Genomic DNA, 13,150 nt, shown 5'->3' with positions numbered 1-13,150 from the left:
GCTGATCAGAAATCAGCCTACGTGCTCTGGTTTTACGGCTGACCGCGAGGCGAAGTCGCTTGCGAAAACAGACTCAAAGTCAGCTTAGCGGCGAAATACGGGGCGGTTTGTGTTTGTTGTCACGAGGTATGCTTTCTACACCCCCCTCCGAAAAAAATAAAGGGGCCGAAAAGTAAACAGAAACCGAGGCAGAGGCTGGTGTCGTCTGGAGGAATGAACAGACAGCGCTCCCGTTCGGCTAGCATCTCCTCATTTAACAGTCGCTTCGTTTAAAGAAACTCCGATTTGCTTTCTGGAGAGCCCGCAAGGCATTCAAGGAGAGGAGAGGCGAAGGTGAGCAGGCGACAAAGTTTGACAATAACTGAGGGGGTTTTGTTTGTTTGGCTGCCACTGGAGAGACGACACGAAAAGCGAGCTGTTAGTGAGTGGCTAACGTTAGCTAGCTGGACTGGAATGAAAAGAGGACAAAAACGTGTGTTATAGCCAGCTTATAATTACCTTTACTAGTTTATTATAGGCTCCACTACTGTTGAAACACACGAAACGGTAAGCTTTTTTTAATATCCGCTTTTCAAGTTCAAATGTTAGCCAGTCTAACTTTTCAGTGTGGATATAATTAGTCTGTTTATATCACATCAGTTAGTGGATTACATTAATATAACATGTTACTAAAGTGAGCTAGCATTATATAATTTCGTCCCATAGGTCCTCTTAACCTTAGTTGGTGTTATACCACTATTTACAAACACTGATTTTTTAAATTGTCTTTGTCAGTTTGATTTGCGCCTACCATGGATCTTATTTTTTGTTGGCCACTAGAAGCATGTTTAATCTACATATTTATTGTGCTAATTGACCAGTTTTCATCCTTTATTTTGTCGTCATTATCTTGAGAGACAGTACTATGCAAAAGTCTTGAGCCACCCGTTATTTCTTTATAGGATCCAAGCTTTCTTGTCATTTATATTAAAGTGATCTTGAGCAATAGTACTCCAGGCTTTCTGAAATGCTCTTTAAAATATTTCTTTGGATGTTGTCTTCTGTTTTTTCACTCACTTTGTATCTGAATGCTCTGAAGTCAGAGCATGTTCCAGTCCACAAAAACTTTTTTTGTAACAAAATATCGATTTCTGCTGTCCCTGTATGGATACATTATTAGCAAACAAAATATCACGATACTACACAGTATCGATTTTTTCCCCCCACCCCTACTGTATAGACAAGGTATTACAAGTAAAAATAGGTGAGGTGTGATAAAGAAGTGATATTTGTTGGCTCTTGGTAGGAATGGTTATGAGGTCCATCATGGTGGAGTGAAAAAGCAGCTGTGGCTGTCCAGCACAAGATGGAGAGGGTGTGAAGGATTGGCCAATACTGACCATAACTGGGACAGTATCCTCCTTTCTGAAACCTCTGTCAGAGACTACACCCACAACATTACTGGCTTCAGTTTATTGAGTCTGTTGTTATCTGCTACTCTCTGTCTGCCGACAAACTTTTTTGCGGGTGTTTGTTAAGCCACTCAAGACTGACCTATGACTCATTCGAGCATTTAAAAAAGGCTCCTAACTTAAGGGATGAACCATTGTTGTCTCTACACATAACAGACAACTTAACAAAGAACCAATTTAAAATTTCATCTTGAGGCAGTTTGTTACCGGTGCCTGTTGCTTTAACACATAATTTATTCCTGTTTCTTTTTAGCCGAATCTATGAAAAGTACCAAAAATAACACTTTCAGAGATATGAAATTTTATTTTTGCATGAACTAGGTGATTCCTAACAAGTTACTAGCTGAAGACTTGGCATAGCTTGACTTGGTGTGCAGTGTGTCCTTATAAATTGATTAAGCTAGACACAGAGGTCCAAAGAAGAAAAAAACGATCTACAGCTGTTGGACAGTATCTGAAAGTCCGACAAAGACCTGACAGAGGACCCGAGAGATGCATTTGCCCCCCCCCAGTTGATTCATCTACTGTTCAGAAATTATATCAGTGGAAAACTGGCTGTCAAAGAGCCATTAGTAAGCATGAAGTATTCCTGAAGACTACTTAAATAAATTACAAGAAAACCTGCTTAAGAGAGTTCAGCCTGATCTTACCAAATGTTGACTTTAAAGCTTGTTAGAATGTACAAGCTCTGTTTTTCCCTTTTTTATTGCTTTTCCATGGAAGTTTGCATTCATTTTAATAAATCGCTGCACCCATTTCCCATTTTCCTAGTAAAATATAAAGAAATCAGGGGAGACTCAAGACTGTTAGCTCAGTCTTACAGAAAAGGAGTTTACTCACATTAGTTAGATTTTGTGAAGATAAGAAGGTATTAATCAGACAATTATTTGCCAAATTAATGGTTTTAATGGTCATGTGGCATTTTAATTTCTTTCTCTCACACCAATAATCACAGATCTAAACATGAAACAGTTACCCAACAAAAGAAAGAATATGGGCCAGTAAGTATCAGAACTTTTTTTTTCCACCTTAAAAATCTAAAACCCTAAGATGTATAGAAAAAATACTGGCTGGTCAGTATTGCAGAATGTTTGGCCTTTTGTTAGGCAAAAAACAATCAATGAAACTGATTATTTTGATAACAGATTAGTAATTAATCCTAGTGTCAGTTGAGCAGATGATTAACAGTCATCACTTTGATCTCTTCGTTTGATTTCCCCTTTAAAGATTTGTTATTCAAACAAACCATCAGCTGATTCCTGTTCTGCAGCGCTTTGTTCTTTTTAGGAAGCTTCCTTTATTAGGCAATAGGCAGTATTGCATTGTCCTTGTTTGATCTCATTATCTGTAACACATTCCACATTTGTTACACACTTTGAGACCAGAAGGTGTGTGTGATTTTTATGAAATGTGCAGCTGAAGGAGGTGCTTTTTGTCACTGTCAGTCCTCTATAAACAAAATATTTACAGAAAAAGCCAGTCTATATTTTATTTAGAAAAAAAATAATACATAAAATACTCCTATAATTGGACCACATTTCAGCTATCCAATAATAAAGCCAGCAATATAAAAGAGCGTCTTTAATGAGTGTGTCTTTGAAGTCAGAGAAAAGTTTCAGGGAACAGGCACATTTTAAAAAATCATAGACTTTACCTGATTACTTAAAAGTATTGAACGATATCTAGTTAGGGTTATCCAGTTAGGTTGAAAGAGCGGGCAATGTGTCTGTCAGGAAGTTATCATAAAAAGCAGCTGGGCTGAGGCCAGATCAGAGGTGCAGAAGATGATAACCCCGAAGGGCAGATCAGCCAGGTTTAGGGTTATTACTGGCAGGTTTCTGGACATTTTGATCACACCTCAGGTGTTGAGTAGATCTCAGTAGCTCTTTGTACTCTTTGGGTTGTTTCTCATGGATCTGAAGTTTTCTTGAGTTTGTTGAGACTCATACATATTGTTAGGGCTGTGCGATATGACCAAAATCTCATATCCCGATATAAAAAATCTATCGTCCGATAACGATATAAATCACAAAAATTTTACATTTTCTGTAAATTCTGTGAATCTCGGGTAGCTGAAGTGTTTCCAGCTGGGCGTCGTGTATCTAGAGTCGAGTGTTTTACCAATGCATTAAACTACACATTTTTAGACATAGGTTGTAACGGCCACCGTTTTCTTTGAGTATTTATTACACGGCATGCTGCAGGGAAAAGCCTGTTCTAACGTTTGAGTCTAAGGTTTATTTTTTAGCACCTGACGGCTCTTTTTTTACTTCTCATCGGTAAATACTCTGCATACTCTTTCACATGATTCAGTTTATTTTGAAAAGTCTCAACAGGATCTTGAGCTTTATTGTGAAAGGTTTATGTAGAAAATAAACAAGCGGACACGTGATGGTTTTACCGTCGTTGTTGCTAACGACAACGCATAAAAACAGGCACTTGTCCGTCCGTAGTGTGATTATATTACATATAAGAGAAAGAGAGAACTTTAGGAAATTAATATAGCCACTACAGTGACCATCGAAACGATGAAAAAATATTGCCGTAAACAGTTTATTTTGCAACAGCACAAAACAAACGATAGCGTAAAATGAAACGATCGACGTTTTTATATCGTCATCCGATATATATCGTTATATCGAACAGCCCTACCCTCTTGTCTTGGTCTTGTCTTGGTCTATCTATTCATCCATCCATCCATCCATCCCAGCACAAGCTGATTTCCAATCCTCTGCTGGGATTTCGGTTTCCAAATCTTTGCTCCCAGCATTGACCTTGTAGTGTGGACACTTGAGTATAAACAGAATACAAACCTGTGATATGATATCCTTTCTTAAACCCTCATCACATTACACTGTGTGAGTCTAATAACTGATTTGTGTTGTTAATCTTTTATGAAAGGCTCACCTGTACGTATTTAACGAAGTGAAATCACCTACAGATTCTTGTTTCTCCTCAGAAGATGGAGTTGGTGTTTTTCCGGCTCCCGGGACATGGGAACATGACCCTGAAGCACATGAATTCACTGAGATCCCGCCAGCATTTCTGCGACATCACCATCGTGGCCAGTAACAACCAGACGTTCAGGGGACATAAGGTGGTGCTGGCTGCCTGCTCACCCTTCCTGAGAGATCAATTCCTCCTCAACCCATCGTCCAGGCTTCAGGTAGGCCCCCATCAGCACATGTGAGATTATGGCTCCTATTCAGATTAAATGAAGCTGTTCTGTGTTCATGATTTTTCTCCAGGTGTCGATGCTGTACAGCTCCACAGTGGTGTGTGATCTGCTTCAGTCTTGCTACACTGGAATCCTGCAGTTCAACCCAGAGGAGATCGTAAACTACCTGACGGCTGCCAGCTACCTTCAGATGGAGCACATCGTAGAGCGCTGCAGAGGAGCTCTGGAGAAATATGTCCAGCTGAAGAACCCCAGTCAATCTAAGGTCAGTCAGTAGACATTAATTATATTTCTTCCTGCTTTCTTACCTGGAGTTTAATTATTAATATTTATTTAGTAATTTAGCACGTAAAGCAGTCCAACTATAATTTTTTTAATTTTCTGATTACAGGTTTTTCAACTGGAAATCTTGCACCTTTTTCACCCTAAGCTGTGTGCACATTCTCAGAACTTGCAAAACTTGATAAAGTTTTAGTAGATTTTCTGTAATCCTGTTTGTATGTACTCGGTTCAGTTTATTTATCTCAGTTTTTTGGCAGTCTAGCATCCACAGTTTTCAAGATATAATTTTCAAATTTTGTGAGATGGTAGATACCAATAACAGCTCGAGCTGTTTAATTTAGGTGAAAATCAAGTTCAGCTGTTATAGCTGCCTACCAATATCAAGGTCAAGGTCACACCAAATGTGAAAATCAGTAAAAACGTTATACTACCCACAATTTTGAGTACCTTGATTGGGTTAACATTTAACTTTGAGTGTCATTGTAAGCACCCAAGGTTAAATTCCAAGCAACTATATTGAGTAGTATATCACGTGAACGGGCACAGAGAGAGCTGTACAACACACTTTTTATTTTTTCAACACAACGCCCTATGTCAACACAGTGATGCCATACATTTTCGTCAGATCACACACTGCTTATCTTAAAGGGGACATGAAACGTTACACATATAAAGGCTAATTTACAGGCGCTGGTCTCAAAATGCGACATAGATGTAAAACTGTCCGTGAAGCTGGGTTTACGAAAGAAGTGCTTAAAATTTTAAAAACACGTTTAGCGCCATCGTCTGTCAGTATGAAACATGACGTCATGTGACAGAATCGTTAACTTAGAGGAAAATAAGGACACTAAAACTAAAAATCAGTTTAAGGGGATCCCATTAGTGCTGCTCCTGTTGGCAACAGTGAATTTTACATCAAGAAACTGATTTGACAATGACACAAAAAATATAAATGTCCTATAGGATCTATATAACCTACTGTAGGATATAAAATATGCTACAGGAAATTTCCATATTAACAATGCTGACATCAGCGTAAAACATCCAAATTTTATCCTTTTTCTAGACGCCCACAGAGGAAACTGAAACCAGGCCAGTGATCGTCAGCGGCAGTGTCCATTCAGTCGCATCACCTCCACCTAGGCAGCCTTCCCCTGTGCACTCCCACAGCCCTGTAGTGCGCTCGGTGGAGGAGAGCAACGGCGAATTGTCTGCTCAGGGAAGCAGTCAGCTGCATGATGACAGTGCTGCACTGGATGAGGGCTTCATTAAGGTATTTCTTTTTCTAATAACATTTTAGATCACTTGTACTTGTGCATAGGATGTGTTACGGCCCGGCTCTGCTAGGCGGCAGCGGACGTAACATAAACGAGCCCAGAGACCAAGGAGTTAGATAGGAAGACAAACATAAGGTTTATTAACACAACTGAAATCCGTTAGTGAAACAACTCACTAGGCAGCAGAGAAACTTTAAACAAACACCACGATTAATAACACCAGTAGAGCACTGCTCTACTAAACGTCTCGCAGGAGGCAACACAAAACACAGGCAAAAGGCAAAAGGGAGGGACTCTCTGTACAGTCTGTTCAAATCAACAAGTCCCTCGACGAATGAAGACTCCTCAGCCTTTTATACTATCAGTTAACTGCAGTCAGCTGTGTCACTTGTCATAACTGCAGACAGCTGTGTCACTTGTCCGTCGTACTCCAGGCTCCTGCGGCAGCCAATGGTGTGCGTAGTCTGACAGGCTCGGATCCGCATGAAGTTGGGGCGGGCATATGTCCGGGCCAGCCAATCCCCCGTGAGTCCTGGAGCACTGTAGCTTCCATGGAGGAAGGCGGGGCCACCTGAGGCCAGCGGCCGTAACACCCCTCCCCTTAAAATACCAACTATGTTGGGCTGACGCCAACGTTACAGAGCAAAAACAACAACAAAAGACAAAAGCAGTAAAACATGTTTACAAACGGGACAGACCGTCGGCTAAAACATTTTCAGTCCCCTTTTTGTGGTGGATACTTAAGTTGTATTCCTGCAACAACAGAGCCCAGCGCATAAGGCGCTGGTTGTGATTAAACATACGCGCCAGGAACACAAGTGGGTTGTGGTCTGTGTACACGACAAGAGGCAACATGCTGGACCCCAGGTACACGTGAAAGTGCTGAAGAGCCAACAACAAAGCCAGGGTCTCCTTTTCAATGGTGGAGTAGTTTAACTGATTTTTATTGAACTTGCGGGAAAAGTAACAAACGGGGTGGTTCAAACCCAGCAAGTCTTCTTGCAACAGCACTGCCCCAGCCCCGACAGCACTGGCATCAACCTCGAGTTTGAATGGTCGCGTCAAATCAGGTGCAGCTAACACAGGAGAATGGCAGAGGAGGGCTTTTGCACTCTCAAAAGCATCCTGACACTCACTCGACCAGCTAAACTCAACCTTTGGGCTGAGCAGGTCAGTCAATGGCTTTACTACAGAGGAGAAATTCTTACAAAAGTTCCTGTAGTAGCCCACCATCCCTAGAAACCGACGTAACTCACGCCTGGTGGTAGGCGTGGGAAACTGTTTAATCACTTCCACTTTGGCATCTATGGGCCGGACCTGTCCACGTCCCACCTCCCTGCCTAAGTACGTCACAGTAGCTTTGGCAAACTCACTAAGCTAATTGAGCTGCTGACAGCTGATCTCTAGTCAAAGGCAGTACAGAGTCCTTAGGAAATGGATCAGGCTCCTCGGGCGTCACAGAGTCTGGAGGTGACAGAACATTGTTTCTGTTAGTGGGTACATCATTCTCCCCGGAAAACGAGGACATCAACACAGAATCAGAGAGGGCAATATCAGTATCTTTCCGAGCTTGTGCTCGAGTAATTGCACAGGCTGGATACAGCCCAGGGTGCATAGACACATCAGAAGTTTTCTGATTCAGGGGGTTGTCTAAAACCTCCAGACGAGGGAGCACTACCCCTCCTGCGATGTCGTTGCCCAACAGCATGGCCACACCCTCTATTGGCAAGGCCGGGCAAACGGCAACAGGGAAAAATCCTGTAGCAAGGCTAGATTTAATAAAAATTCTGTGAACTGGTCTAGGAGCGTAACCCATCTCTATCCCCCGCAGAACAGAATTAAAACCACATTCACTTTTAGCAGAAAATGGTAATACACTTGAGAGGATGACAGTTTGAGAACCTCCAGTGTCCCTTAAAATACGCACAGGTTTTAACTCGGATGGGTTGTCTGTTAGCGATACTAAGCCATCAAAAATGAATGGTTCGAAACAGGGGTCAGGCACCCTACCACCACACTCATGGTCCTCGTGACGGGCCTCAGCTTTTACAAAACCCACCCCTTTGGGTGGCTGAGCATGTGATGTTTTGCGTTTTAATGCTAAACAGTCAGCAATCACATGTCCGGTTTTATGACAGTAAAAACATTCACGGTGTTCCCTGGACCCAGACTCTTTAGCTGTGTGGCGCTGCTGCACAGGGCTAACCCGTGGCTTCTCACTGTCAGTAAATGAGGCTTTGTGTGTGAGTACAAACTCATCAGCAAGAACAGCAGCAGATGTTAGTGACGTCACTTTCTGTTCATTCAAATACAGCACAATACGCTCAGGAATGCATTTCTTAAAGTCCTCTAACAAAACTAGTTCGCGCAGAGCGTCATAGTCAGTCGCTTTTGACGCAACACACCACTTATCAAAGAGAACCCCCTTTTCTCTTGCAAACTCCACATAAGTCTGCGACAGCAATCTCTTTTGCTGGCGAAACCTCTGCCTATAGGCCTCTGGAACTAGCTCATAGGCCTTCAAGACAGCTGCTTTAACACACGAGTAATCTAAACTGTCCTTTAAAGAAAGAGCAGCCACCACCTCTTGAGCTTTGCCGGACAGTTTGCACTGTAGCAAAAGAGGCCAAATCTCGCTAGGCCACTGCAGCGCACCAGCGATACGTTCAAATGCTGCAAAGTATGTATCCACCTCAGTTTCTCTAAAAGTGGGCACTAAAGAAATGCACTTATCAATTTTAAAAGCAGAAGTGGACATGGAGGTGGGACCGGAATGGACAGCAGAGACAGATGAGGCTTGAGACTGTGACTCCAGCTCAAGCTGTCGGAGCCTAACGGCCTTGTCCGCCTCTATTTCCAGCCTCCTTATTTCAAGCTGAACCCGCCGGTTCTGAGCCGGTTTTTTTTTTTTTCTTCTTTTTTTTTTTTTTTTTTTTGACCCCCACTCCCAGGAACAAAGACCCCCTATGAGGGATCCCGGACGAGCCCCCACTTATGTTACGGCCCGGCTCTGCTAGGCGGCAGCGGACGTAACATAAACGAGCCCAGAGACCAAGGAGTTAGATAGGAAGACAAACATAAGGTTTATTAACACAACTGAAATCCGTTAGTGAAACAACTCACTAGGCAGCAGAGAAACTTTAAACAAACACCACGATTAATAACACCAGTAGAGCACTGCTCTACTAAACGTCTCGCAGGAGGCAACACAAAACACAGGCAGAAGGCAAAAGGGAGGGACTCTCTGTACAGTCTGTTCAAATCAACAAGTCCCTCGACGAATGAAGACTCCTCAGCCTTTTATACTATCAGTTAACTGCAGTCAGCTGTGTCACTTGTCATAACTGCAGACAGCTGTGTCACTTGTCCGTCGTACTCCAGGCTCCTGCGGCAGCCAATGGTGTGCGTAGTCTGACAGGCTCGGATCCGCATGAAGTTGGGGCGGGCATATGTCCGGGCCAGCCAATCCCCCGTGAGTCCTGGAGCACTGTAGCTTCCATGGAGGAAGGCGGGGCCACCTGAGGCCAGCGGCCGTAACAGGATGTTGTCATGATGTCTGGTAAAATAATTTAGACTAACCGACTTTTCTGTGAGTAAGGAAAAAGGTTAATTTTAAGGATAATTTAAAGTCGATCATAACAAAATTTCGAACATTATTACTCAGTAAAGAGGATATAAGCAGCCCATTACTTTTACATTTTTCATTCTTTTTAATTTATTTATTTTTCAGGTGAATTTGGTTTCAGTTCACTTCCCGGTTAGGTTTGTGCATTTCAGTTTAGTTTTTATTGCTTTCAGTGTTTCTTTTTAGGGTTTTTGAATTGTCATATAGGGGCCTTTTGTGGACAGGAAGTCAGACAGAGAAACTGCATAGAGAACACAGTCAATTATCAAAATAAGACGCCTTGCCGGCTAAGTGAATGCTGTCGGCGACAGAGCTGACTTGCACTCGGAATGTTACTGTCATGTACCAAAGCCTCTGGGCTGGTTTACACATTTCCTGTATATTTTTTTTACTTTAGTTCATTTTTGTACAAAGTAAAATAAAGTGTAGTTTATTTGTAATTCAAATAATTTAGTTCTTATTCTAGCATTGGTTAACAGATTAAAGATCATACTGTCAATTATCCCGACTGTAGCATTTTCTGAAATATAATTTGGCTTACAAACACTATATATATTTGAATGCTGTTCTTTTTCAGTTAAGTTTTGCTCTGTTTCTGGTGTGCGTACTGATTTATGGTGGAGACATGGGGAGATGTCTCCTCAGAGGGGATGCAGTATCAGAAGAAATGTCTCTGTGAGGAGGGGTATAGGAAATTAGATTGGAATAGGATGGCAGTCCATTTTTTTTTACTCAAAATAGAATAAAAATGATATTTGTGGTCATTTCTGTATCCTAAAGAACATGTTGTAGTTTCTGATTTTTCAGTTGTACAAATGATCCTTTGGTTGAACTTTCTTATCCTGTTGGTTCTGCACAGTCCTGCCAAAATCTGCCATAACTCACCCCGACGTATCGCTCTGTAAGGAGACGAAAAGGTTCTTCTTTCACGTGTTTAGTGTTTAGTTTGTCACTTTTATGGTTTAGGGTCAGAGGTCGGGTTTAGGCCAAGCATGGGGAATGTTAGCCTGTGAGATGGAGCTGTTTTGGCCTCTGGTATCTGCTACACTGTTACCCCCCTGATTAATCACTCACGGTGCAGCCTGGAAACATTCAGTGAACTTCAGTCCTAACAGCTTCCCTTAAAGCTACTTGGAGCCATGTGGTCCAATTAAGGAGATGAAGGTTGCAGAGGTGTCCATCCTAATGAATAGAGCTGGAAAAGACCTTAAGGATAATGACAAAAAAAAAATCCTCACAATTTACCGAAGCCTTTGCTCATGTGTCCTATTTTTCTAAAGTGGTATTTAATTTATTCAAGCAAAGAATACGCTTTTGAAAGAACAAGAAAAATCCTGAAAAAAATCATCATTAAGCGTACTGGGCAGGTCGTCAGATCTCACCTTTATGGGAGTAGTGTTAAAAGTGGTTTGGAGTAAGCAGTCTGAAGCACACATGGGTATTTTGATGGATATTCTGGTAGTTTCCGGGCATCATTAGTTGTAACCAAGTCTGCACTTCTCTTACAGGTCCATGCATCAGATGAGGATGAAGAGGCCAGACAGGAGAACTACAATATGTTAAGAGTGTATATTTCTGAAAATGAGCACACTGACAGAGACAGGGAGGAGGAAAAAGGAGCTCCCTCTGAGGTACCTCAAGGCACCAACTTCTCAGAGACAGAAGAAGTTGTGATTGGAGAAAGTGGCGAGTATGACTTGAATCCAGCAGGTCTCAGTTCTGGAGAGTTTTCAGCAGAAAGTCTCCGCGCTCTAAGTCGAAGAATCTCTGAGACTAATATTGGCCATAGCAGAGGAAGGGGAAGGGGGAGGGGTTTAAAAAGAAAAAGGTGGGTGTCATCTCAGGAGAAAAGACCTATAGGCATCACCCAACACCAGGATCTCTGGTATCTTACATCTGCTGGAGGTGGCTTTGGCCTGGACTACAGCCAAGAAGGACTGAGGGCATCAAGAAATATTGTCACGGTTGAGATCCCAGAGTTGGACTTCAGCATGGGCAGCACACAGGGGGAAAAGGTTTCACCGATACCCGCTAACAGTCTTAACCAGTTCTCCCTGGAAGAGTCTGCTTGTGGTGCTGGTGAAGGGAGTTCAGGGTTGACGACTGTTGGAACAAACGAAGGCAGCGATGAGTCTGTTGCCGTGGTGGGGTCTACTTCCAGCGTAGCTGGCCCTGTAATCTGCGAGCACTGCAACATGACTTTCCCTTCAGCCCATTCCCTCGCAATCCACTCCCGCTCCACTCACCTGCTCTATGCCTGCCCCTGCTGCGGGAAGCACTTCCACCACTCTACGAACCTCACCCGGCACATGGCCGTGCACAGAGGGGCCGGCAAAACGCACCAGTGCCCCCTGTGCTACAAGACGTTCACCCAAAAATCCACTCTGATAGACCACATGAACCTCCACAGTGGCGAGCGGCCTCATCGCTGCGCTTACTGCCACGCCCACTTTGCCCACAAGCCTGCCTTACGTCGGCACCTGAAGGAGCAGCACGGCAAAACCACGGGGCAGAACTCCCTACATGAGCAGGAGGAGAGGGAGAGAGCAAGAGGAGCAGCTGGGAGAATACGAGAGGAGGAGCAAGAATGTCTGGTTACTGAGTAATAAGTCTTGTTACAGACTTCAGGCTTGACGGCTTGTTGCAGTTACATTTGGTCTTCATGTGATCAGTGTCAACACAATGTGGAAATTAAGTGTGTGCTAAAAAATAAATGCCTTTACATTCTGGCTGCCAAATAAAAGACTTTTCACATATAGCTTTTTTTTTTTTTTTTTTTTAGTAAAAAGGAAGAAGAAAAAAATGTTACTTGACATTATAGTAAAACACTGGTATAAAAATATCTGATGGCTCTGTTTAGTTTGTGACAATGAGTCTGCATGAACAATACCAGGACCCCGAAGCCAAAGCAGAGGAAATTTTAACAGTCCATATTTTTTATTATTCACACTTGTGCTTTTCCTACTGTGTAAAGTGTTCGTTTTAACATTGTTTTTGACTCAGAACTGCAGTCTTCAACTTGAATATGTTGTACGTGGAGTCAGCGCAGTGACTGACTGCAAGTCAAAGAGTCTGTGAATGAGTAAATAAAACAGCTAGAGAGAAACTTCTCTGTTTCGAGTTACTGTTAATCCACTAAAGCCCCACCAACACCTTTTTGCAAGGAGTAGCAAATCAGAAGAAAGTCAATTTGAAGGACAGGAGCTAAACTGGCTTATTGTAGAGCATGAGCTGAATGGTTGATAAGAAAAGGTTAGATTCATACAATTCTACTCCAGAAGAGTCCAAGAATAAAAAACATGAAGCTGACAATGAGGATAATGAGTCTACTTTTTTC

At 42.5% G+C, this 13,150-nt stretch overlaps 1 protein-coding gene across 3 annotated transcripts; it reads left to right on the top strand.

The window, feature by feature from the left end:
- The first annotated feature begins 3 nt into the window (after positions 1-3).
- On the top strand, positions 4-12,919 carry LOC309699484 (uncharacterized protein). Of its 3 annotated transcripts, none has more exons than XM_082522518.1 (5): positions 4-333; positions 4,414-4,617; positions 4,700-4,894; positions 5,978-6,184; positions 11,322-12,919. In XM_082522518.1, the coding sequence occupies exons 2-5, from the start codon at positions 4,414-4,416 to the stop codon at positions 12,417-12,419; spliced, it is 1,704 nt and encodes a 567-aa protein (XP_082378644.1). In that variant the 5' UTR covers positions 4-333; the 3' UTR covers positions 12,420-12,919. The 3 variants fall into 3 exon arrangements, with proteins under 3 accessions (XP_082378644.1, XP_082378643.1, XP_082378645.1); XM_082522517.1 differs by having other exon boundaries at positions 5-333; positions 4,411-4,617; XM_082522519.1 differs by lacking the exon at positions 4-333 and adding an exon at positions 343-546 and having other exon boundaries at positions 4,411-4,617.
- The last annotated feature ends 231 nt before the right edge of the window (positions 12,920-13,150 follow it).

This window comes from Aulonocara stuartgranti (assembly GCF_965226115.1).
Source record: "Aulonocara stuartgranti genome assembly, chromosome: 22".
In the NCBI taxonomy this organism is placed as follows: Eukaryota; Metazoa; Chordata; class Actinopteri; order Cichliformes; family Cichlidae; genus Aulonocara; species Aulonocara stuartgranti.
This window is presented reverse-complemented; position numbering and strand designations above follow the sequence as displayed.

Excerpts from the sequence above, each read along its gene's own strand:
- LOC309699484 (XM_082522518.1), top strand. The coding sequence starts at position 4,414 with ATGGAGTTGGTGTTTTTCCGGCTCCCGGGACATGGGAACATGACCCTG. Across the intron at positions 4,618-4,699 it reads ACCCATCGTCCAGGCTTCAG|GTGTCGATGCTGTACAGCTC; the intron begins GTAGGCCCCCAT and ends ATTTTTCTCCAG. Across the intron at positions 6,185-11,321 it reads TGGATGAGGGCTTCATTAAG|GTCCATGCATCAGATGAGGA; the intron begins GTATTTCTTTTT and ends CTTCTCTTACAG.